This window comes from Homarus americanus, unplaced genomic scaffold (assembly GCF_018991925.1).
Source record: "Homarus americanus isolate GMGI-L3 unplaced genomic scaffold, GMGI_Hamer_2.0 scaffold20504, whole genome shotgun sequence".
Classification (NCBI taxonomy): domain Eukaryota; kingdom Metazoa; phylum Arthropoda; class Malacostraca; order Decapoda; family Nephropidae; genus Homarus; species Homarus americanus.
The window spans coordinates 85001-108762 of NW_024729281.1; the positions used below are offsets into that span (position 1 = coordinate 85001).

The 23762-nt window shown below is 43.3% G+C and overlaps 1 protein-coding gene across 16 annotated transcripts in view; it reads left to right on the plus strand.

The window, feature by feature from the left end:
- The window catches only part of LOC121866676 (exocyst complex component 5-like), a 176815-nt gene that overhangs the window by 36527 nt on the left and 116526 nt on the right, over nucleotides 1-23762 (plus strand). For 5 of the 16 annotated variants that reach the window (XM_042366372.1, XM_042366373.1, XM_042366371.1 and 2 more), the window contains exon 2: nucleotides 1-581. This exon is cut by the window's left edge. The exons of 4 other annotated variants lie outside the window; for them this stretch is intronic. In XM_042366372.1, the coding sequence (XP_042222306.1) occupies nucleotides 464-581 (118 nt within the window). In that variant the 5' untranslated portion in view covers nucleotides 1-463. The remainder of the gene's footprint in view (nucleotides 582-23762) is intronic. 7 more of the 16 variants (XR_006088999.1, XR_006089000.1, XR_006089003.1 and 4 more) reach the window with 4 other exon arrangements.

Consider the following 23762-nt stretch of genomic DNA (forward strand, 5'->3'; position numbering starts at 1 on the left):
TACCCGACCAACACTGAACTACCCGGACTTGTGTGGCTTAAGTTGTATTCGAAATGGCCACGTATGTGAGGCAGTGGTGGTGGCTGACTTCACCGAGTGCCTGGAGGGTGGTGGTGGTGGTGAACAGCCTACGGGGTTTGCACGCCTTTCTCCACCATACCACAGCCCTCTTCACCACCACCGACACCACAGCCCTCTCCACTACCACCGACACCACAGCCCTCTCCACTACCACCGACACCACAGCCTTCTCCATCACCACCACCGATCCATCCTTCTCCAACATCCTTTCAACCACTCCCTCCTTCACAAATATTCCTGCCCTCACCAACACCACCACTAATACTTTCAACCGTACCTCCACCACCACCACCCCTCGCACCCTCACCACCACTCGCGCTCTCCGTGTAGCGGCGAGGACACGTCATCTGAAGCCGGCACACACACGAGCGGCCACGGGAGGATGACCAAGCCCTGCACGAGGAGGCAAGAGACCCAAGAAGTTTTAAACACAACTCTCCTTAACCTCAGCAGACAAGACATCGCCAGGCAGGAGCTGTGTACACTGCCGGCTACACAAGGTACGGTCCTCGGCATGTTAAACGTGTGGCAAACTGTGGCATGAAGGCTTGTGCTTATTGTTAGAGTTCTGGTCTGTGTTTTCTGTGATGCGTTTGTGTTAGGATTCAGTTTATCTTTTAAAGCCTTTAAGAGGTTTTGTGCTTTTTCATTGATATATGTTTGCCTGTAGGCTTTCAAATATTTCTAGATAGTTGGAACTTTTAACGTCTGGAATTGATAGCTCTAAGTTACATGCATGGAGACTTGTGTAATATATACCTATATGTATTACAGATAAGGTACCACGGGAAAAAAGACCTTATGGAGAGGTATATAGAGTGGATTATTACTCTCATTTTTACCTTACTTGTGCCAGGCGTCTTTATCGTCAACTATTCGTGAAAATAATAGGTTATATAATACAAGTCACACCCCTTGGTAATTGGTTCGTATCCATTACATTTTAAGGTTTTTTTACAATTTGGTTTTAAGGGGTTATAACATAGGGGTTTTTCCTTCGGTTATATTTAACAAAGAGAGACTACCTCCACAATACCTCCTCCTACCTCCCTCCCATATGGATCGAAACCCCCCTTCGGATTTTAAAGTTGTATTGTAAGTTAGTAATAGTTCTGTACATGAAGATGGGTCGTTAACTTAAATTAACTAATGGGTGATGTGTTCCTCCCCATTCTTCCTGGAGTCACCCCCATGGTAGGAGGTCTTTCCATTCTTACTCAAAGATTTATACCCCATTCGAACAGTTAGGCCCATTCTTACTCGACTGATGCCCCATCCTACCAGTTCTCCCCATTCTTATTGGAGACACACCCATACTAGCAGTTCACCTCATGCTACCAGTCCCCCTCCCCATTCTTAAACCACTCTCCATGCTAACAGCCCCATTCAATACACTCATGCTAAATAGCCCTCTGGTCTTAAGCCACATAAATAACAGCCCACTCATTCCTTTAAGCCACACTCCTTTCTTATTCCTCCACAATTCTTAAACCGCTCCCTCATGTAACAACCCCCTTAAATCATCAAGCCACTCTCCGTATATGGCCCCTCCCCCGTCGTAAGCCACTCTCGTGCTAACAACCTCCACATTCTAAGCCATCAAAACAACTATTATTATCCCATTCAAGCCACTCTCTGTGCTATTGACCCCTCCCATTCTTAAGCCACTCTCATGCTATTGACCTCCCCGTTCTTAAGCCACTCTCCCGTTCTATTATTATCATTCTTAAACCACTCTCATGCAACACCCCTGCTAACAGCCCCCTCCCCATTCTTAAGCCACTCTCCATGCTAACAGCCCCCTCCCCATTCTTAAACCACTCTCCATGCTAACAGCCCCCTCCCCATTCTTACTTAAGAGCCTGTGATAGCAGGATGGGAGAAAGTGCTAGAACCATTGTCGTGGTGATGGCATGTGTGCCCCTGATTGTTTCTAATTGAATTGGCAGTTGAAAGCTAACCTAACTTAGCCAAGCCGGTCACAAAAGCTGATTCAAGTTTATTTATTTTGTTTCCTTTAGCCAGATAACAGCCTGAGCTTTTCTTTATGGTAGTGTTGTGCAGTTCGTCGTTCTGGTGTTCCCCAAGTCTAGCGAAAATTGGATGTGTTCTCGTATTGATGGGCCCCGTTTAGCGAAATTGGGGCGGAGGGAGAGAGGGGGGGTGTTTATGCCTGGTTTAACAAAATTCTAGATGGGGTTTAGTTTTATTAAACGTTTAATATATTGTTTTATTATTCTAGTCACCGTTTAGCGAGAATTGGATGGGTTTATATTGATGCCCCGTTTAACGAAATTGCTGCGGATGTGTTTTGGTGTTATTCTCCGTTTAACAATGTGGTTTTATAATTCCAGTCATCGTTAAACGGAATGTGGGGTATTTATTTTTCCCTGATTAACGAAAGTGGGATATTTTTTAACGTTTTATTTCCCATTTAACGAATATAATGTAATATCTCATTCCCTGTTTAACGAAATTGTGTGATTTTTGTTTAGTCCCCCATATAACGAAATTGCTGTAGGTATATAATAATGGGAGTCTGTTTGTCTGTGTCTGTCTGTCTGTCTGTCCTTTTAATTGTGCGTCTGGGGCGGATATAAAAATGAATACTCTCTGTCTGTCTTTCTGTCTGTCCCGAGTTTCAGTTTCTAAGGAGAATATAGTAAGGAATTCCGTCCATCTATCCACCTCTCTGTCTATCCGTTCGTCAAGTTGCGCGTCAAGGATGGATATAGACAAGGATTCCGTCCGCCCATCCATCCATTTATCCAATCATCCATGTCTGTCAAGATTCGCTTCTGTGGTGGACAGAGTATTATTCGTCTATTCATCTATCCATCTATCCACACGTCCGTCTGTCCGTTGAGGTACGTGTCTAAAGAAGATAAATATTGAGGTTCCATCAGTATCCACCAATCCGTCTAACTATTGAGTTTCGTTTCTGGGAAGGAACTATCCATCAAGTTTTTGGAGTGGATATGGAAATTGATACCGTCTATCCAATCATCCATCCATCTATCCACCAATTCATCTATCCGTCTAAATCCATTGAGTCTCATTTCTGGAGTGGATACGGAAATGGATACCGTCTATTCATCTATCCATATAACTATCCACCTTCAATTCAGAGCCAAATTTAGAAACCCCCTGAAATATTTAGACGAAAGCTCACATATTATTTATTTCATGACACAAAATTCTGATTTAGTGAGAACATTCTAATTTTTTTTTATAATGGTTGGGTTAAGTTTTACTGTCAATTGGTTTTGTTTTCAATTGGTTTAAGTTTGGCTATTGAGTGTGTACTGTCAATTGGTTTAACTTTGGCTAAGGTTGAGTGTACTATCAATTGGTTTAAGTTGACATTGATGAAATAACTTGTAAATTATGAAGCGTTTTAGGTTTAGTTCTAACATGAGGGAATGGTTTAATGTGGTAGATAGTCGAATAGGTTTGAAAAGCTTAATGGAGAATCGTGGTTTGAAAAGCATAATGGAGTATCGTGGTTTGAAAAGCATAAGGGAGTATCGTGGTTTGAAAGCTTAATGAAGAAACAGGTTTGAAATGCGAAAAATTGGTCAAGTGTTGGATTTAAATTGGGATGAGGTCAAAATTCAAGCTGAAAATACGAAGGATAGGCAAAAAAATCAGCTTAAAATTCGAGATATACAAAAAAATAAGCAGAAAATACGACGGATAGACAAAACATAAGCTGAAAATACGGTGGATAGGCAAAAATAAGCTTAAAATAAGATGGATATGCAAAAATAAGCTTAAAATTTGATGGATAAGCCAAAAATTAAGCTTAAAATGCTACGATGGTGTTGAAAGTGAAAGGCTTAGTCAGATTCACGATTTAAAATGCGAATAATAGAATAAGATTACGATTAATAGCTTAAGAATGCGAAAGATAGTGAGATACCCGATTTTATTACGATATAGTGAAATATCCGATTTTATTACGAAAAATGGTGAAGTGCCCGATTTTAAATACGAAAAATAGTGAAATATCCGATTTTAAACACGAAATATAGTGAAGTACCCGATTTTAAAGACGAAGGTTACTGAAATACCCGATTTAAATACGAAAGATATTGAAATGGCCTATTTTAAACACGAAATAATAATGAATTAGTACGAAACAAAGTGAAATCGTCTACTAACCTCTTAATATGTGGAACACTTATGCTTATATAAAGATTCAGTTCCTCTGGTCTCATTAATTTTCACTCACAAGGTCTTTTTGTGTTCGCTCGCTACAAGGAGATAGTGTTAAATTATGTCTAGGAACATTTTGCCATATTAGAAAAGGTTTTGAATCCTACGTTGGTATGGAGAGGAACATTTTGCCATATTAGAAAAGGTTTTGAATCCTACGTTGGTATGGAGAGGAACATTTTGCCATATTAGAAAAGGTTTTGAATCCTAAGTAGCGACGTGGTGTATAGAGGAACATTTTGCCATAATAGAAAAGGATTTCGGATGTTACGTGGTGTATAGAGGAACATTTTGCTATATTAGAAAAGGTGTTAAGTATGGAGGAGTATTTTGCCATATTAGAATAGATTTTAAGAGAGTTAACATGATTTTAAAACAGCATTGGAACACAACATACTACAGTACGGTTCACATCGACCCAGTCAGTCTAGGAGGGAGTGTGGGTGCTTGTATGTTGGTAATGTTGGCAGCTACTGATGAAGTGTTGGAAATGATCTGCCTGACCACATTTATATAGGGGGTGTTGGAAGGCTTTGGGGGAAAACTTGGGTTAGTTTTGTCCATTGGTGATTTTTTCCCCCATTAGGATTTTGTCCATTGGGAAATTATTAGGTATAATTTTTTGCTTTGGGAAATTTTTTAGGGATATTTTGTTAATTTTTTCTCTCTCCGGTTTCTAAATTTCCCTCACCATGTTTTCTAGATATCACCAGCGCGGTTTCTAGGGATTCCAGGTGTGCTTATTCCCCCTAATTTGCATATTACCTGGATCACTAGGAATTAGTTCAAAGGTCACGCCTCTAATCTCTCGGTCCGGGGCTGTGCGAGAGAGACCTGCTGAGGCGAGTGATGCAAAAATTGAAGTCAGTCAGGCTAGTTTGAAGTCAGTAGTGAAGTCAGTGAGGCAAAAATGTCAGATATGAGAAATTGACGTTAGCAGTGAAGTCCATTAGGGAGAATTAAAGTTAGTAGTGAGGTCAGTGAGACGGAATTGAAGTCAGTCCGAGAGAATTGATGTGAGTCAGGGAGAAGTTAAGTCAATGAGGTAGAATTGAAGTCAGTCAAGTAGAATTGAAGTCAGTCTGGCTGTATATGTGTACCTCAGTTCCCTGTGTAATTAGACGTACACACTAACAGACACAGACGCACACACTAACACATACACAGACGTACATACTACACACATACATATACAGACGTACACACTACACATACACAGACGTACACACTAATACATACACAGACATACACACTACACATACACAGACGTACACACTACACATACACAGACGTACACACTACACATACACAGACATACACACTAATACATACACAGACGTACACACTACACATACACAGACGTACACACTACACATACACACAGAGACATACACACTAACACACACAGACGTACACACTACACACACAGACGTACACACTTGTCTCTACACCCCCTCAAGTTCATCTAGTGTATCTGTACAGTAGGTGTACTAACACAAGCATCGCATTGAGGATGTCAAAGCTGTTGGTGGTACGATTGAACTGGTAGTGGTAGTGGTGGTGGTAGTGGTGGTGGTGGTGGTGAGGCAGTGGTGGTGGTGGTGGTAGTGGTGGTGGTAGTAGTGGTGGTGGTAGTAGGCGGTGGTAGTAGTGGGGTGGTGGTGGTGGTAGTAGTGGGTGGTGGTGGTGGTGGGTAGTGGTGTGGTGTGGTGGTGGTAGTAGTGGTGGTAGTAGAGGGTGGTGTAGTGGTGGTGTGGTGGTGGTGGTGGTGGTGGTGGTGGTGGTGGTAGTAGTAGTAGTGGTGTGGTGGTGGTGGTGGTGGTGGTAGTAGTGGTGGTGGTGGTGGTGGTGGTAGTAGTAGTAGTGGTGGTGGTGGTAGTGGTAGTGGTGGTGGTAGTGGTAGTAGTAGTGGTGGTAGTGGTAGTGGTGGTATTACATTATTTGGTGGTGCTAGTGGTAGTGGTGGTGGTGGTGGTAGTGAAGCAGTAGTAGTGGTGGTATTGGTATTATTTGGTGGTGGTAGTGGTAGTAGTGGTAGTAGTAGTGGTGGTAGTGGTATTATTTGGTGGTGGTAGTGGTAGTAGTGGTAGTAGTAGTGGTGGTAGTGGTATTATTTGGTGGTGGTAGTGGTAGTAGTAGTGGTGGTAGTGGTATTATTTGGTGATAGTAGTGGTATTATTTGGTAATAGTAGTGCGGTAGTGGTATTATTTGGTGGTAGTGTTGGTAGTAGTGGTGGTAGTGGTAAGGGAATTATACCATTGTGTAGGTTAACTGTGGTAGATATGTGGTGTTTCAGTAATTGTTCAGTTAATTTGTTGACATGGGTTAAGACCGTACTCAAATGGTTAAGACCGTGCTCAAAGGGTTAAGACCGTACTCAAAGGGTTAAGACCGTACTCAAATGGTTAAGACTGCACTCAAAAGGTTTACACAAAGTACTCCCATGATAATCTCATTGTACTCAAGGGTTAACACGTACTCATGGGAAAATCATCGTACTCAAAGGGTTAAAACAGTACTCCTGTCATTGTTCTCAAGAGGATAATCTCATTGTACTCAAAGGGTTAAAACAGTACTCCTGTCATTGTTCTCAAGAGGATAATCTCATTGTACTCAAAGGGTTAAAACAGTACTCCTGTCATTGTTCTCAAGAGGATAATCTCATTGTACTCAAGGGTTAAAACAGTACTCCTGTCATTGTTCGCAAGAGGATAATCTCATTGTACTCAAGGGTTAAAACAGTACTCCTGTCATTGTTCGCAAGAGGATAATCTCATTGTACTCAAAGGGTTAGAGGTATATTAAACAATACACTAATTCATTATACAGAAGGGCCTGGCATTATACCATACGAGTCACAGTAGTCTTATATACAGTATAATGAAGGTACGTATAGCACCATCCATTACCTGGCGTTCGCTCTCCGTTGCCTGGCGTTCGCTCTCCGTTGCCTGGCGTTTAGGTAGTCGCTGAACCTAACTTAACCCCACCCCAGCTAGCGTCAGGGTGTCTAATCTTCAGGAGGATCATTAATATTTCGTCAATTGTTATAGGAAAAATATATATCAGTTTATATAATGTGAAATGTTTATTATTTGATTTTAATTATATGTATATTATAAAATGGTTCCCGGTAAACCACGTATTTTATCAGTCATTGTTGTTATTATTCTTTATTATTTTTTTTAATTTTTTTTGTCACTATTACATTAATATTTTGTATTAATATTTATTGTTTATTATTATTATTATTATTATTATTGGTGGTTAATGTTAAGACAATACCTTCTTATTGTTTCTATTACTGTTATTATTGTTGGTATTAGTACACTAGCTATTTATTTTTATTCCTATTGATAACACATTATGACATCTCGGCAAGAGGTTGGTGTGTGTGTGTGTGTGTGTGTGTGTGTGTGTGTGTGTGTGTGTGTGTGTGTGTGTGTGTGTGTGTGTGTGTGTGTGTGTGTGTGTGTGTGTGTGTGTGTGTGTGTGTGTGTGTGTGTGTGTGTGTGTGTGTGTGTGTGTGTGTGTGTGTGTGTGTGTGTGTGTGTGTGTGTGTGTGTGTGTGTGTGTGTGTGTGTGTGTGTGTGTGTGTGTGTGTGTGTGTGTGTGTGTGTGTGTGTGTGTGTGTGTGTGTGTGTGTGTGTGTGTGTGTGTGTGTGTGTGTGTGTGTGTGTGTGTGTGTGTGTGTGTGTGTGTGTGTGTGTGTGTGTGTGTGTGTGTGTGTGTGTGTGTGTGTGTGTGTGTGTGTGTGTGTGTGTGTGTGTGTGTGTGTGTGTGTGTGTGTGTGTGTGTGTGTGTGTGTGTGTGTGTGTGTGTGTGTGTGTGTGTGTGTGTGTGTGTGTGTGTGTGTGTGATAATAATTAGCGTTTTTTGAAAAGTTCTGGCAGCCTGAAAATGCACATTAGGACAAAAATGACTTATTACATACAAAGACATGGGGGGGGGTCGTTTAGCAAAAGCTTTCATTACTGAAAGAAGAAGGAACAATGATTGAACATACAAATTATTATAGTTTACAGTTGATGGCCCGGGCTGATCATGGAGACATCGGGTGGTGTGGTGTTCACGTGGTGTGGTAACTCGTCCTCGGGTGTTGATAAGAACAAAAGAACATAAGAATGGAGGAAACTGCAGCGGGCCTATTGGCCCATACTGGGCAGTCCCGTTTACACCCAACCCCTATTGCTCATATAAGCATCCAACCTATGTTTGAAGCTATTCAGCGTATTCGAGTTAATGATGATATTTGGTAACTTGTTCCACTCATCCACTACTCTGTTTCCAAACCTCACGTGGTCATGGGACACCGTGGGGTGGTGTCACAGTACCTCATGTTGTTATCCCGTAGTCAGGGGTGTTTATCTCACTGGTGGGTCACGGCTCTCACTGGTACTGTCTGGTGCTGAATTCACTGGCTTAAACACTGTTCATCACTGTTCAAACTGATCCCACTTCTTTCCGAAACGAAATTGTCACTTTTGATTATGTAGATATCCCGGTGGTGAGGATGGGTCGGGGAGAGGGACTTGGGGAATGGGCCGAACATGGCCAAGGGGGAAGCAGCGCCTGAATAGGTCTCGACCCTACGGTGGTCAAGGATGTAGTGTGTGTGTGTGATAGCGTCATTTTAGGATGGGGGGTGTACCTCAGGGCGAGTATTGGAAACCCCATTTTTTTCTTATGAAATCTAAGTGGAATAGGAACTATGGTTCCCACGAGGCTCTATTAACTGTGCTGGTTAGGTTGGAGTTGGGTTAGGTTAGGTTGGGGTTGGGTTAGGTTAGGTTAGGTTAGGTTAGGTTAAAATCAGGTGGGTTTATTTTAATGTTATTTTAGGTCATGTTTTGGTCTCTTTGTTTTATCAGTCTCTCTCTCTCTCTCTCTCTCTCTCTCTCTCTCTCTCTCTCTCTCTCTCTCTCTCTCGTAAAGATGGATAAAATGTTACACTCATATTGGATTTTATTTCATCAAGCTTTATTGCCTTAAGCTGACGGGGCCAGCTTAGGTGTTATTAGTTGTCAGCTGTGGCGTCGTCAGCAGCTTTTAAACGTGCTGTACGAATTTATATACTGGACGGTGTGTGTGTGTGTGTGTGTGTGTGTGTGTGTGTGTGTGTGTCCTTAGTAATTGTTGCTATTTTCTTATCTCCCGTTTTTATTCATTATTCTTTCATCTCCCCTCTGTCTCTCTCCCCCTTATTAATTATATCTCCCTTTATCCCCTCCTTTATTATATCTCTCTCCTACTCTCCCTTTCTCCCCTCTCTCCCTTATTAGTTATCACTCTCCCTTTCCCTCCCTCCCCTGCTAGATGGGGGAGAGGGAGACAGAGGCCCCCCCTCGTGACACACAAAGGGAGATATACTGTCAAAGGGAGCAGAGGGAGATTATGGAATGTGTTCATCTGGTGCTGACAGTTAATTATTATAAGGACTCATGTAAATATTGTAAGTTAACGAGAGTGTGTGTGTGTGTGTGTGTGTGTGTGTGTGTGTGCAAACACAATAATAATAATAATTAACGGTTTATTGAAAAAAATTCTGCAGCCCGAAGGCTGAAAATATACATTGGACATAAATGACTTATTACATACATTGGTGGTTTAACAAGAGCCTTCATTAGAGAAAAGTAAAGGAACATACAGTGAACATACAGATTATTGTAGGTGTTAAACAGCAAACTCGTAGTGTAGTAACTCCCTCCCAGATGGTGTTAGGAGGAACTCACGTGGTGTAGTAGTTCTCTCAGATGGTGTTATGAGGGACCTGGCGTGGTGTAGTAATTCCCTCGCAGATGGTGTTATGAGGGGCCTCACGTGGTGTAGTAATTCCCTCACAGATGGTGTTATGAGGGGACCCACGTGGTGTAGCAATTCCCTCACAGATGGTGTTATGAGGGGCCCCACGTGGTGTAGCAATTCCCTCACAGATGGTGTTATGCGGGGCCTCACGTGGTGCAGTAATTCCCTCACAGATGGTGTTATGAGGGGCCTCACGTGGTGTAGTAATTCCCTCACAGATGGTGTTATGAGGGACCTCACGTGGTGTAGTAATTCTCTCACAGATGGTGTGATGAGGGACTTGACGTGGTGTAGTAATTCCCTCACATATGGTGTTATGAGGGACATGTGGTGTAGTAATTCCCTCACAGATGGTGTTATATGAGTGAGGTTTGGTCCCAGGCCTTCCTATCGTAGACGGTTAACACATCGGTGGTTGTTGTTGGGTCTCGCGGGGGCCGTTATGATTGGGTACCTGGGACCTCACTGTGTGAAGGTTAACTTGGGTGCGACTGTTACTGTTGAGTTGTTCTCACTGACTTAAGCACTGTTCACCACTGTTCACCTCGGTTTAACACTGGTTCCGTTCCTTTCCTAAATGAAATTGTAACTTCTGGCGAGAACTTGTTGATATTCCGGCGGGGAGGAGGGTTCAGGGGAGGGGGTTGGTATGGGCCAACTTAACAGTTGACCTGGCTGCTCCGAGAGGAGCGCCAGGTACGTCTTGACCCTTCGGTGGTCAAGGATGGTGTGTGTGTGGGAGGGGGGGGTGAGGGTGAGGGTGTGTGTTTTGAGGTGTGGGAGTGAGTGAATGAGTGTGGGGGTGAGGGGTGTGTAAGCTTGAGGTGTGGGGAGGAGTGGAGTGGGAGGGGTGAGGGGTGTTTGAGGTGTGGGAGGAGGAGGAGTGGGGGTGAGGGTGTGTGTTTGAGTGTGTGAGAGTGAGTGAGTGTGTGTGTTTCAGTGTGGGAGACTGAGTGATTGAGTGACGAAGTGTGTGTGTGTTGGTAGAGAGAGTGTGTGTGGGTAGAGAGAGTGTGTGTGTGTGGAGGGGAGATTGAGTCAGTGTTTGGAAGAGTGTGGGTGAGTGGGTAGGGAAGGGTGTGGGTGGGTGGGTAGGGAAGGGTGTGGGTGAGTGGGTAGGGAAGGGTGTGGGTGTAGGTTAGGTTAAGTTAGATTAGGTTAGGTTGGGTTGGATTAGGTTAGGTTAGGTTAGATTAGGTTAGGTTGGATTAGGTTAGGTTAGGTTAGGTTGGATTAGGTTAGGTTAGGTTAGGTTAGGTTGGATTAGGTTAGATTAGGTCCATATTACACATTCTTTACATTCCGTCTCTTTTGTACCACTGTAAACACGGCCCGGGCGTCGTGTCAACAGCAGGGTGGTGGAGCCCGGATGTTGGCGAGGTGTGTAAACTGATGACGTCAGTGCTTACGTCATTGCTCCTTATGGCTTTTTAGCACGATAGTCGCCTCCTTAACGCCTGTATAATGCTCATCACAGTCTAGCCTTCCTGTGATTGGTGGAGTAAATCTAGCCTTCCTGTGATTGGTGGAGTAAATCTAGCCTTCCTGTGATTGGTTGGTTAAATCTAGTCACCCTCTGAATGGTGGAGTAAATCTGACGTATTAATCTGAATATAGTTAGATTAAAGGGATGTAATGTGTGTGTGTGTGTGTGTGTGTGTGTGTGTGCGTGTTATTGGAGGCTAGTGGCGTCAGTGGAGTAAGCTAGTGGCGTCAGTGGAGTAAGCTAGTGATGCCAGTGGAGTAAGGGAATAACATCAAGGGAGTGAGGAGATGACATCGGAGTGACGTCAGAGTGAGAAAGACATGAATGTCACTCTGCCAGATGATGTCACCTTTCGTGAACCAAAACAAAACATAGATGACGTCAGTGAGGCAGACGAGGAGGAAGGATAGAAGCTCTTAAGAATGTTCAAGGTGAGGGACTGATAGTGGTGGTGATAGTGATGATGGTGTGTGGTGATGGTGGTGATAGTGATGGTGTGTGGTGATGGTGATGATGGTGTGTGGTGATGGTGGTGATAGTGATGGTGTGTGGTGATGGTGATGATGGTGTGTGGTGATGGTGGTGATAGTGATGGTGTGTGGTGATGGTGTGGGTGGTATGTGGTGATGTGGTGGTATGTGATGGTGTGTGGGTTATAGTGATGATGGTGTGGTGGTATGTGTGATGGTGTGATAGTGGATGGTGTGTGGTGATGGTGTGGGTGGTATGTGGTGTGGTGGTATGTGATGGTGTGGTTATAGTGATGATGGTGGTGGGTATGTGGTGATAGTGATGGTGTGGTTATAGTGATGATGGTGTGTGGTGATGGTGGTGATAGTGATGGTGTGGTTATAGTGATGATGCAGGTAGTGTGATAGTGATGGTGTGGTTATAGTGATGATGGTGTGTGGTGATGGTGGTGATAGTGATGGTGTGTTATAGTGATGATGGTGTGGTGGTATAAAGATAGTGATGGTGTGGTTATAAAGGATGATGGTGTGTGGTGATGGTGGTGATAGTAATGGTGTGGTTATAGTGATGATGGTGTGGTGATAGTGATGGTGTGGTTATAGTGATGATGGTGTGTGGTGATGGTGTGGTGGTATGTGGTGATGGTGTGGTTATAGTGATGATGGTGTGTGGTGATAGTGATGATGGGGTGTTAGTGATAATGGTAATAACGGTGGTAGTGATGATGAATGATGATGATAGTAATAAGTGACAATGATAGTGAAGATGGTGACTGATGGTGATACTTCTCAAACGTCTCGTCTTCCCCTCTACACTATACATCTGTATGTTTGTATGTCACCATATTAGGCCTAGGCGACTGTTCCCTTCGATAACATAAGACAATTTTCATTTAGGCTTGCATTAACTATATACAGTGTGTGTGTGTGTATGTTTGTGTGTGTGTGTTTGTGTGTGTGTGTGTTTGTGTGTGTGTGAGTTTGTGTGTGTTTGTACCGTCCAGTCTGCATCCAGTAGCCACCAAACAGTCAGTTCTCTCATCCAATCACCGGTAAGCTCTTAGTGGTCTCGTCCAATCGCCGGCAAGTAGCTAGCGTTCTTATCCAATCAGCATTAAGTCTCTACCGTACGCATCCAATCACCGTCAAGTAGCGAGTGTTCTTATCCAATCAGTGTCAAGTTTGGTGTGCTCTAATCCAATCGCGTCAAGTTTTCTTTAGTTCTACGCCAATCACCATCAACTTGCCAGATATTTCAGCCAATCACCGTTCTGTGTGGTAGCAGTGTTTGCCAATCACTATATTCTATCCAATCACTATCAAATCACAATCTGTTTTATCCAATCACCAAAAAATCTACTATAGCTGTTTTAACCAATCACAGCCAAGTTACGAGAAATGTCATCCAATCAGGTTTTAGCATGAGGTTGAGCCAGTATATAAATAAAAAGAATCTGACCAATCATAAGGCCGGGAGGGAAGAGACTGACCAATCATAAGGCCGGGAGGGAAGAGACTGACCAATCATAAGGCCGGGAGGGAAGAGACTGACCAATCATAAGGCCGGGAGGGAAGAGACTGACCAATCATAAGGCCGGGATGGGTGAATCAGGGTCATTTTTCAGTGTCTCGTGAATTATGATTATTACTCATAATTATGGTTCTGTGTGTGTGTGGTATTTAGTGGGTGGGTGGGGTAGGGGTGGGGTGGGTGGGGTGTGTTTAGGGGGTGGGTGGGTGGGTATATATGTGTGTGTGCGTATGTATGTGTTTATATGTGTGTGAAAGTGAGTCCCAGAAACATGACGGTATATTAGGGGCGGTGCGGATACAGTACACTGCATAACGAAACTTCACTCTACCACCATCTGCTATAAAGTTCCGTACCCATTCACAGCAAGGTTGACTAAAGGTTCCCAGGACATGAACGAGTGATATAAGGATAGGAATTGAGCACTGACGAAGGAGCATTAGATATTTAAATTTACCTGAAGAAGTGAGAGGTGTTAGGGAAGGTAAATTGCTGGAGATGTGAGGGAGGGTAGAGTATCGTGACTACTGGAGGTGTGGAGGTGGAGGTGTGGAGGTGGAGGTGTGGAGGTGTGGAGGTGGGGAGAGGGAGGTGGAGAGGTGGATGTATTCACTATGCCCCAGCTCGCAGCCTTCAAAGTGGAACTGATGAGTCTGGCTTTTGATGTCGGGAGGAGAGGCAAGTGTCGGCCCCATGACGGAGAGTAGCAACACTGGTGGTCTGGTGGTGGGGGTCAGGGGATGGTGGTGGGGGGGTTAGGGATGGTGGGGGGGTCAGGGATGGTGGTAAATAGATGGTGAAGGGTCAGGATGGTAGGGGGAGGGATCTTGCAGATACAATGTGTCTTATTCGATGTCACGTTGATTCAGTGTGTACTTGGAGCGAGCAGGTATACAATGTACATAGACAGCCCAGGTATACAATGTACATAGACAATACAGGTACAGGTACATTGGGGGATAACCACACACACACACACACATACACACACACACACACCTTGTTTTGATAGACCTTGTACAATATCATGTTTAGTTTGGTCGCCGTCTTAGTGGTGTAGCTCAAGTGAGTCAAGCGGGTTCTCATGTCCAGAATCTGTACAGCACAGCACAGCACAGCATAACACAGCCCAACGCAGCACAACACAGCCCAGCACAGTACAGCACAACATAACACAGCTCAGCACAGCATACCAGAGCCCAAAACAACACAGCACAGCCCAACACAGCCACATAACACATAAGAGACATGTAATATGGGATACCACAGGGGGGGTAGTGAGAGCCACATGTGTCCTTTGTTTATGTCTGGCTGGGAGTCGGGTGCGTGTCCGGGGCCTCCGTGTTTATCTGTTCCCTGGATTAATCGTTCGTGGGAATTATTAGAGTTTGAGCTCACAATCTCTCTCTCTCTCTCTCTCTCTCTCTCTCTCTCTCTTTCTCCATCTTTTTCTTTCTTTCTGTTTTTCTGTCTTTATTTTCTTTTTTCTTTATCCCTTCCTTCCTGCCCCCCCATCTTTCATTCATTCCATATTCCCCTTCATTTGTTCCTTCCTCTCTTCTTTCTTCATTTCTTCCTCCATCCTTCCTTCATTCTCTCTCTCTCTCTCTCTTCCTCCTAATGGCCCTGTGGTTGGTCAGGTCACGCTGGGTCACTCGTCCTCTTATGGGTCTTGGGAGTCATGTAATCCCGAGTAGGAGTCCAGGTTAGGTTGGGTTTGGTTAGGTTTGGTTGGGTTAGGTTGGGTTTGGTTAGGTTTATCTGAAGAATCTCCCAAGCCAGTTTTGTTTTGTGGTTAGCTATGCTGATGGTGACCTGACCTGACCTGGCCTAACCTGACCTGGCCTAACCTAACCTATCCTAACCTATCTTATCCTATCCTATTCTAGCCTATCGTATCCTAACCTAACCTAACTTAACCTATTTATTATGACCTAATGGTGTTTTAACAGGTTAGGTTAGATTAGGTTTGGCTAGGAAAGGTTAGATTAGGTTAGTTTATGGCATTTTAACATGTTAGTATTTTGATAAATATTTAATCTAATCTGAAATTTAACAAAGGCGATAAAAATAACTTTGAGTTTATTGATATTAAGACAATGAAATAATGATTGATTTAAATACATAATGTGAAAATGAATCTTTGTTTTCTCATTATATGCAGGATGTCACGTCACCTTCTCCTCCTCCTCCTTCTTCTTCTTCTTTCTCCTCCCTCCTCTTTCTTCCCTTTTCCTCCTCATCCTCCCAACCTCCTCTTCCATCCCCTCTTCCTCAACCTCCCCTTCTTCCTTTCTTCTCCTCTTCCTCAACCTCCTCGCCTTCCTTCCCTCTCCTCTTCCCTCTCTTCTTCCTCAACCTCCCCTCCTTCCCTCCCTCTCCTCTTCCTCAACCTCTCCCTCCTTCCCTCTTCTCTTCTATCCCCTCTTCCTCACCTTCCCCTCCCTCCTTCCCTCTCCTCCTACCTCCTCCTCTTCCTCCAATTTGCAATGGATAGACTGAGAATAGTTTCCTTCCTTTTAGTTTAACAAATAAGTCAGCCAGACTGGGAATCATATGATGACGCTTGAGTAAACAGACAATCCGCTCAACACAGAGAAGAGTGTGTTTACCAAGTGCGTCCTTTCATCATCTTAATATCTCTCTCTCTGTGTTCCATTACCTTACGAACATCAAAGAAGGAGGGTAAATGGGGCTGGGGGGTGGGGGAAAGAAGACGAAGCCGAAGTCTGAGCCAGGGTGAAGGATTCGGACGGGGGATGTTGTGGGCGTCGCCATGATTCACGGATGACGTCATCTAGTCGAGGTCACTTGCTGCTGTTGCAGGATGATAAAAACAAACCACTTGTGTGTGTCTTTGTTTTGAATAGGTGGACTGTTTTTATTGAAATTTGATAAGGATATTGCACAATTCCCCCTCGCCCGGCCCCCCCCCATACCAACATCACCCCCTCTTACCCCTCTCCACCCCCCTCTTACCCCTCTCCACCCCTCCCCTCCACCCCCGCCAGCCCGAATATTTGGCACCCAAAGTAGTTGTTATTATTGATATTATTATTATTGTTATTTTTTAATCACACGTCCTGATAGCGTTCTGTGTACGTATGCATGTTGTGTAGGTGTATGTATGCATGTATGTGTTGTGTATGTATACATGTGTATTTATGTGTATATAAAGTGAATGTTATGTACATATATGTCTTAAGTATGAATGTAATGTGATATGTATACACGCTCTTGAATGTATACCAACCTGTGTATTAGGTGTGACTGTTTTGTATGTGTACGTGACCGTGTATGTATGTGTACTTGACCGCAGATGACATACAATACAGTCTATGAATTAGGCCGTGTCTGTCTTCGGGTACAAATTGACACGGTTACTAATTGACACAGTTACTAATTGACACGGTTACTAATTGACACGGTTACAACTTGACACGGTTACTAATTGACACGGTTACTAATTGACACGGTTACTAATTGACACGGTTATTAATTGACACGGTTACTAATTGACACGGTTACTAATTGACACGGTTACTAATTGACACGGTTACTAATTGACATACATTAATTGACACGGTTACTAATTGACACTTTACAAATTGACACGGTTACTAATTGACACGGTTACTAATTGACACGGTTACTAATTGACACTTTACAAATTGACACGGTTATGACTTGACACGGTTACAAATTGACACGGTTATGACTTGACACGGTTACAAATTGATACGGTTAAGACTTGACACGGTTAAGCAAATTGACACGGTTATGACTTGACACTCTTGCTAAATTGACACGGTTATGACTTGACACGGTTACAAATTGACACGGTTACAACTTGACACGGTTACAAATTGACACGGTTATGACTTGACACTTTACAAATTGACACGGTTACAACTTGACACGGTTACAAATTGACACGGTTATGACTTGACACTTTACAAATTGACACGGTTATGACTTGACACTTTACAAATTGACACACACGGTTACAACTTGACACACACACGGTTACAACTTGACACACACGGGTACAACTTGACACACACACGGTTACAACTTGATATTACTAATACGGTTACAACTTGACAATACCACGGTTACAACTTCTGACACACACACGGTTACAACTTGACACACGGTTACAACTTGACACACACGGTTACAACTGACACACACGGTTACAACTTGACACACATGGTTTCATAACTTGACACACACGGTTACAACTTGGGACACACACGGTCATAACTTGACACACACGGTTACAACCCCACACACACGGTCATAACTTGACACACACGGTTACAACTTGACACACACGGCTACAACTTGACATACACGGTTACAACTTGACACACACACGGTTACAACTTCGACACTACCACTACGGTTACAACTTTAACACACATGGGTACAACTTAATTATGCTGGGTACAACTTAACACACATAAGTATGTCTCTAACACACGGTTACAACTTAACACACATGGGTACAACTTAACACACACGGTTACAACTTAACACACACGGTTACAACTTGACACACACGGTTACAACTTAACACACATGGGTACAACTTAACACACATGGGTACAACTTAACACACACGGTTACAACTTAACACACATGGGTACAACTTAACACACATGGGTACAACTTAACACACACGGTTACAACTTAACACACATGGGTACAACTTAACACACATGGGTACAACTTAACACACATGGGTACAACTTAACACACATGGGTACAACTTAACACACACGGTTACAACTTAACACACACGGGTACAACTTAACACACATGGTTACAACTTAACACACATGGTACTTGACACGGACGAATTAACACAATTGGGTATCAGATGAAGTTTATGACACTAGCAGGTTTTGGGTGTCGCGTTAGCCATTGTTCGTTAAAGTGGTGATTAACGAAGAGATGTTCAACGAGAGAGTATGTTCGTTTGGTAAGATTTAAACGAGATATTTGAATGAACTGGCAACTAGCAAGGTCTGTTTAACGATATTTGAATGAACTGGCAACTTGCAAGGTCTGTTTAACGATATTTGAATGAACTGGCAACTAGCAAGGTCTGTTTAACGATATTTGAATGAACTGGCAACTAGCAAGGTCTGTTTAACGATATTTGAAGGAACTGGCAACTAGCAAGGTCTGTTTAACGATATTTGAAGGAACTGGCAACTAGCAAGGTCTGTTTAACGATATTTGAATGAACTGGCAACTAGCAAGGTCTGTTTAACGAGGAAGGGTGTTCATACAGTGTGAAGTATTACCAGGAAAAAAAATGTTTAACGAAGTAATAATATGAAGGTGTTTAACTAAAGCTTGATTAACGAGTGATAAACAGGCAACTAATATTTGATAAACGAAGGAAATCTAAAAACTTAACGAAATGTGAACAAATCCCTAAAATAAACGATACTTCCCAACTAATTTAACGAGCCGACAGGAACACAACACACATTAAACGAAGGAAATGGCGACTTGAAGCATGTTAAACGAGAAAGGTCGTTAATTAGCGTAAAAAGCGAAAAAAATAAAAAGAATTGAACTTGTTTTGAATAATCGTGTGTGTGTGTGTGTGTGTGTGTGTGTAGAGGAAGAGACGAACACGTGGGCGGATGTTGACGTGGGGGGAGGTGAAGAGGGGAGGGGAGGATACTGTAGGAGGGAGGAAATAGGGGAGGGAGGTGGGTTAGAGGATGAGAGAGGGGGGTGAGAGGTAGTGGTTAGATAGGGGGAAACAAGGATAAAAGGAGAAAGGGGAACAGGATGAGAGGAGAATGAAAGGGGGAGAAGGGGTAGGGGGGGAAGGGTATTATGTATGCATGTCAGGGTAGAATATAATGAAGGTAATGTTATTGTTATCCCTCATTCGTACAATTTTATTAATGGGGTCTTTTGTGTTTTATTATTATTTTCCTTCCCTTGTTCTATGTTTCCTCTTCATTTGTCCTCTTTCTTTCCTCTTCATTTGTCCTCTTTTCCCTCTTCATTTGTCCTCTTTCTTTCCTCTTCATTTGTCCTCTTTTTCCCCCTCTTCATTTGTCCTCTTTTCCCTCTTCCTTTGTTCTTTTTCTTTCCTCTTTCTTTGTCCTTTTCCCTCTGCCTTTGTCCTCTTTCTTTCCTCTTCCTTTGTCTTGTTCTTCCTCCTCTTATTCGTTATTCTTTGTATTATTATTCATGTTATTATTCCTTTATGTGTTTCTATTTTATCATTTCCTCCCCCTCTTCTCCCTTCCTCTTTCCTCCTCTTCTTTTCCTTTATTTGGCCCTTCTTCACTTCTTCTTTCTTCACCTCCCTTACTCCTTCCTTCACTTTCTCCTCCTCCTCCTCCTCCTCCTCCTCCTCCTCCTCCTCCTCCTCCCTCTTTCCTCCTCCTCCTCCTCCTCCTCCTCCTCTTTCCTCCTCCTCCTCTTTCCTCCTCCTCCTCTTTCCTCTGTGACATGAAACACCCCAACATACATACATACATAGGTCCTACATACATACATACATACATACATAGGTCCTACATACATACATACATAGGTCCTACATACATACATACATACATACATACATACATACTATATACATACACATAGGTCCTACATACACACACACACACACACACACACACACACACACACACACACACACACACACACACACACACACACACACAACACTGATTATGTATGTTTACGCTTGGCTGTTTCAAGGACTGGGGACAAGAAATACTGTGTGAGAACCTGGTGTAAAAGAGACTCCCACAGGAAAAGACCTAACCTAACGTAACCAACCTAACCTAACGTAACCACAACCTAACCTAACGTAACCACAACCTAACGTAACCACAACCCAACGTAACCACAACCTAACGTAACCACAACCCAACCTAACGTAACCACAACCTAACCTAACGTAACCACAACCTAACCTAACGTAACCACAACCTAACGTAACCACAACCTAACGTAACCACAACCTAACCTAAAGTAACCACAACCCAACGTAACGTAACCACAACCTAACCTAACGTAACCACAACCTAACCTAACGTAACCACAACCTAACCTAACGTAACCAACCTAACCTAACGTAACCACAACCTAACCTAACGTAACCATAACCTAACCACAACCTAACCACAACCTAACCACAACCTAACTAACGTAACCACAACCTAACCTAACGTAACCACAACCTAACCTAGCCTAACCACAACCAACCTAACGTAACCACAACCTAACGTAACCACAACCCAACCTAACGTAACCACAACCTAACGTAACCACAACCTAACCTAACGTAACCACAACCTAACCTAACGTAACCACAACCTAACCACAACCTAACCTAACGTAACCACAACCTAACCACAACCTAACCTAACGTAACCACAACCTAACCCTAACGTAACCACAACCTAACCACAACCTAACCTAACGTAACCACAACCTAACCTAACCTAACCACAACCTAACCACAACCTAACCTAACGTAACCACAACCTAACCTAACCACAACCTAAGGATGTTAATAGCGTCCTTGAAGGTATTTGCATAGTCTTTGTCCACTTTCGCCGCCATTTTATCTGTTGATGTCCTTTGAGAGTCACTTGTAGAGTCTGTTTACTTCCAGCGCCATTTCGTGCGTCTAGACCAGTGGTTCTCAACCTTGTTTGCCTCATGCACCCCTTTCACCATATGTCAGGATGTCATTCCCCCCTCCTTTCCAAGATTGTCTGCCTCAAAAAGTGCATTCCAAATAATATGAATATAATACTGAAAATCCTTTATTTTTTCCATATTAGTACATATATATTTACAATTTTATATGGATTATTTTATAGTGGAGTTTTACAAATTAAATGCCAATTGAAAATGTTGATGGATTTATAAAACTTGAATAAAAGTAAAATAGTTTTTTTTATTTATAATGAATTACTTAATAGACCAAACTGAAGCATAATGCAATAAAAAAGTTCAATAGAATACCAGGATATTGTAAATTTGTAATTAATTTTATTCAGATGAAGATTACAGTCAATGAGAAACCTGTGATTGTTTTTCTTCGCCAATTCTGGGATACGCGGAGGAGTGCTTGAAAGGCACAACGCAGGTCATTTTCTACCTCTAATCTACTACGTTGCTTCGTTTTAATTTGCAACAGAGTTTAAAAGCCTGACTCACAAAGATATGTCGACACAAACGGAAGCAATGCACGATAGCTCTTTCTGCCACTTTTGGGTAGGAATCACACATCAAAGGCCAAAATTATGTGAATGATTTCTCATCGAACACACTCTCTTGCTCCCGAATCAGCCCCCCTGAAAATTCCCACTTTGGGGAAATTCCCTGGTTGAGAACCCCTGGTCTAGAGTCTCTGTTTACTTCCGGCGCCATTTTGTCCATTAATTTCTACGCCATTAAGAGGTCGTTTGAGACAAGTTCATATGGTCTACGGTTACAGGAGGAGTTACAGGGAGAGTTACAGGGGGAGTTACAGGGAGAGTTACAGGAGCTACAGGGAGAGTTACAGGAGAGTTACAGGGGGTTACAGGGAGAGTTACAGGAGAGTTACAGGGGAGTTACAGGGGAGTTACAGGGGAGTTACAGGAGAGTTACAGGGGAGTTACAGGAGAGTTACAGGAAGAGTTACAGTAAGTTGAGACCTGGGAGCTCTGAGCCAGCCTTGTGTCGAGTTCCTAGCGAGTTTACCTTAACAGCCAATCAAATCCAAGACAGTAAATGAACAGCCAATCAAACCAAGACGTAATCAACGTAACTAACCTAACCATAACGTAACCTAACCTAACCACAACGTAACCTAACCTAATCTAACAGCCAATGAAATCCAAGACCTAAACCAACAGCCAATCAAAACAAACTTTACATAACACACCATTGTTTACATATAAGCTTAACCCGACCAACCAACAGCTGACAGCGACACTCCTCCTCCTCCTTCCTCCCTCCTCCTCCTCCTCCTCCTCTTCCTCCTCCTCCTCCTCCTCCCTCCTCCTCGTCTTCCTTCTCTTCCTCCTCCTCCTCGTCTTCCTCCTCTTCCTCCTTATTCTCCTCCTTATTCCTCCCCCTCCTCTTCCTCCTCCTCCTCGTCTTCCTCCTCTTCCTCCTCCTCCTCCTCGTCTTCCTCCTCTTCCTCCTCCTCCTCCTCGTCTTCCTTCTCTTCCTCCTCCTCGTCTTCCTCCTCTTCCTCCTTATTCTCCTCCATATCTTCCCCTCCTTCTCTTCCTCCTCCTCCTCGTCTTCCCTCCTCTTCCTCCTCCTTTTCTCCCCCTTCTCCCTCCTCCCTCCTCGTCTTCCTTCTCTTCCTCCCTCCTCCTCGTCTTCCTCCTCTTCCTCCTTTTTCTCCTCCTTATCTTCCCCTCCTTCCCTCCCCTCCTCGTCTTCCTTCTCTTCCTCCTCCTCCTCGTCTTCCTCCTCTTCCTCCTTTTTCTCCTTATCTTCCTCCTTCTCTTCCTCCTCCTCCTCGTCTTCCTCCTTTTTCTCCTCCTTATCTTCCCCTCCTCCTCTTCCTCCTCTTCCTCCTCCTCTTCGTTCCCCTCTTCCTCCTCTTCCTCACCTCATAGGCTTCAGTCAGTAAACAAACATCAGATTATATATACCTGTGATAGTGTGGATATTTGAGTTACATGTGTGGATATTTGAGTTACATGTGTGGATATTTGAGTTACATGTGTGGATATTTGAGTTACATGTGTGGATATTTGAGTTACATGTGTGGATACGGTTTTGTGGAGTTGGGATTTTGACTTAACCTTTTATATATTTTTTACTTTTCTCAATTTTTATTTTGCTCTCTCTCTCTCTCTCTCTCTCTCTCTCTCTCTCTCTCTCTCTCTCTCTCTCTCTCTCTCTCTCTCTCTCTCTCTCTCTCTCTCTCTCTCTCTCTCTCTCTCTCTCTCTCTCTCTCTCTCTCTCTCTCTCTTTCTTCTCTCTCTCTCTCTCTCTCTCTCTCTCTCTCTCTCTCCAGATAGCAAGTGTATAGGCAGTTATAGGAGTTATAGGCAGTTGTAGGGAGTTATAGGCAGTTGTAGGGAGTAGGCAGTTGTAGGAGTAGGCAGTTGTAGGAGGCAGGTGTAGGAGCAGGCAGGAGTTATAGGCAGTTGTAGGAGTAGG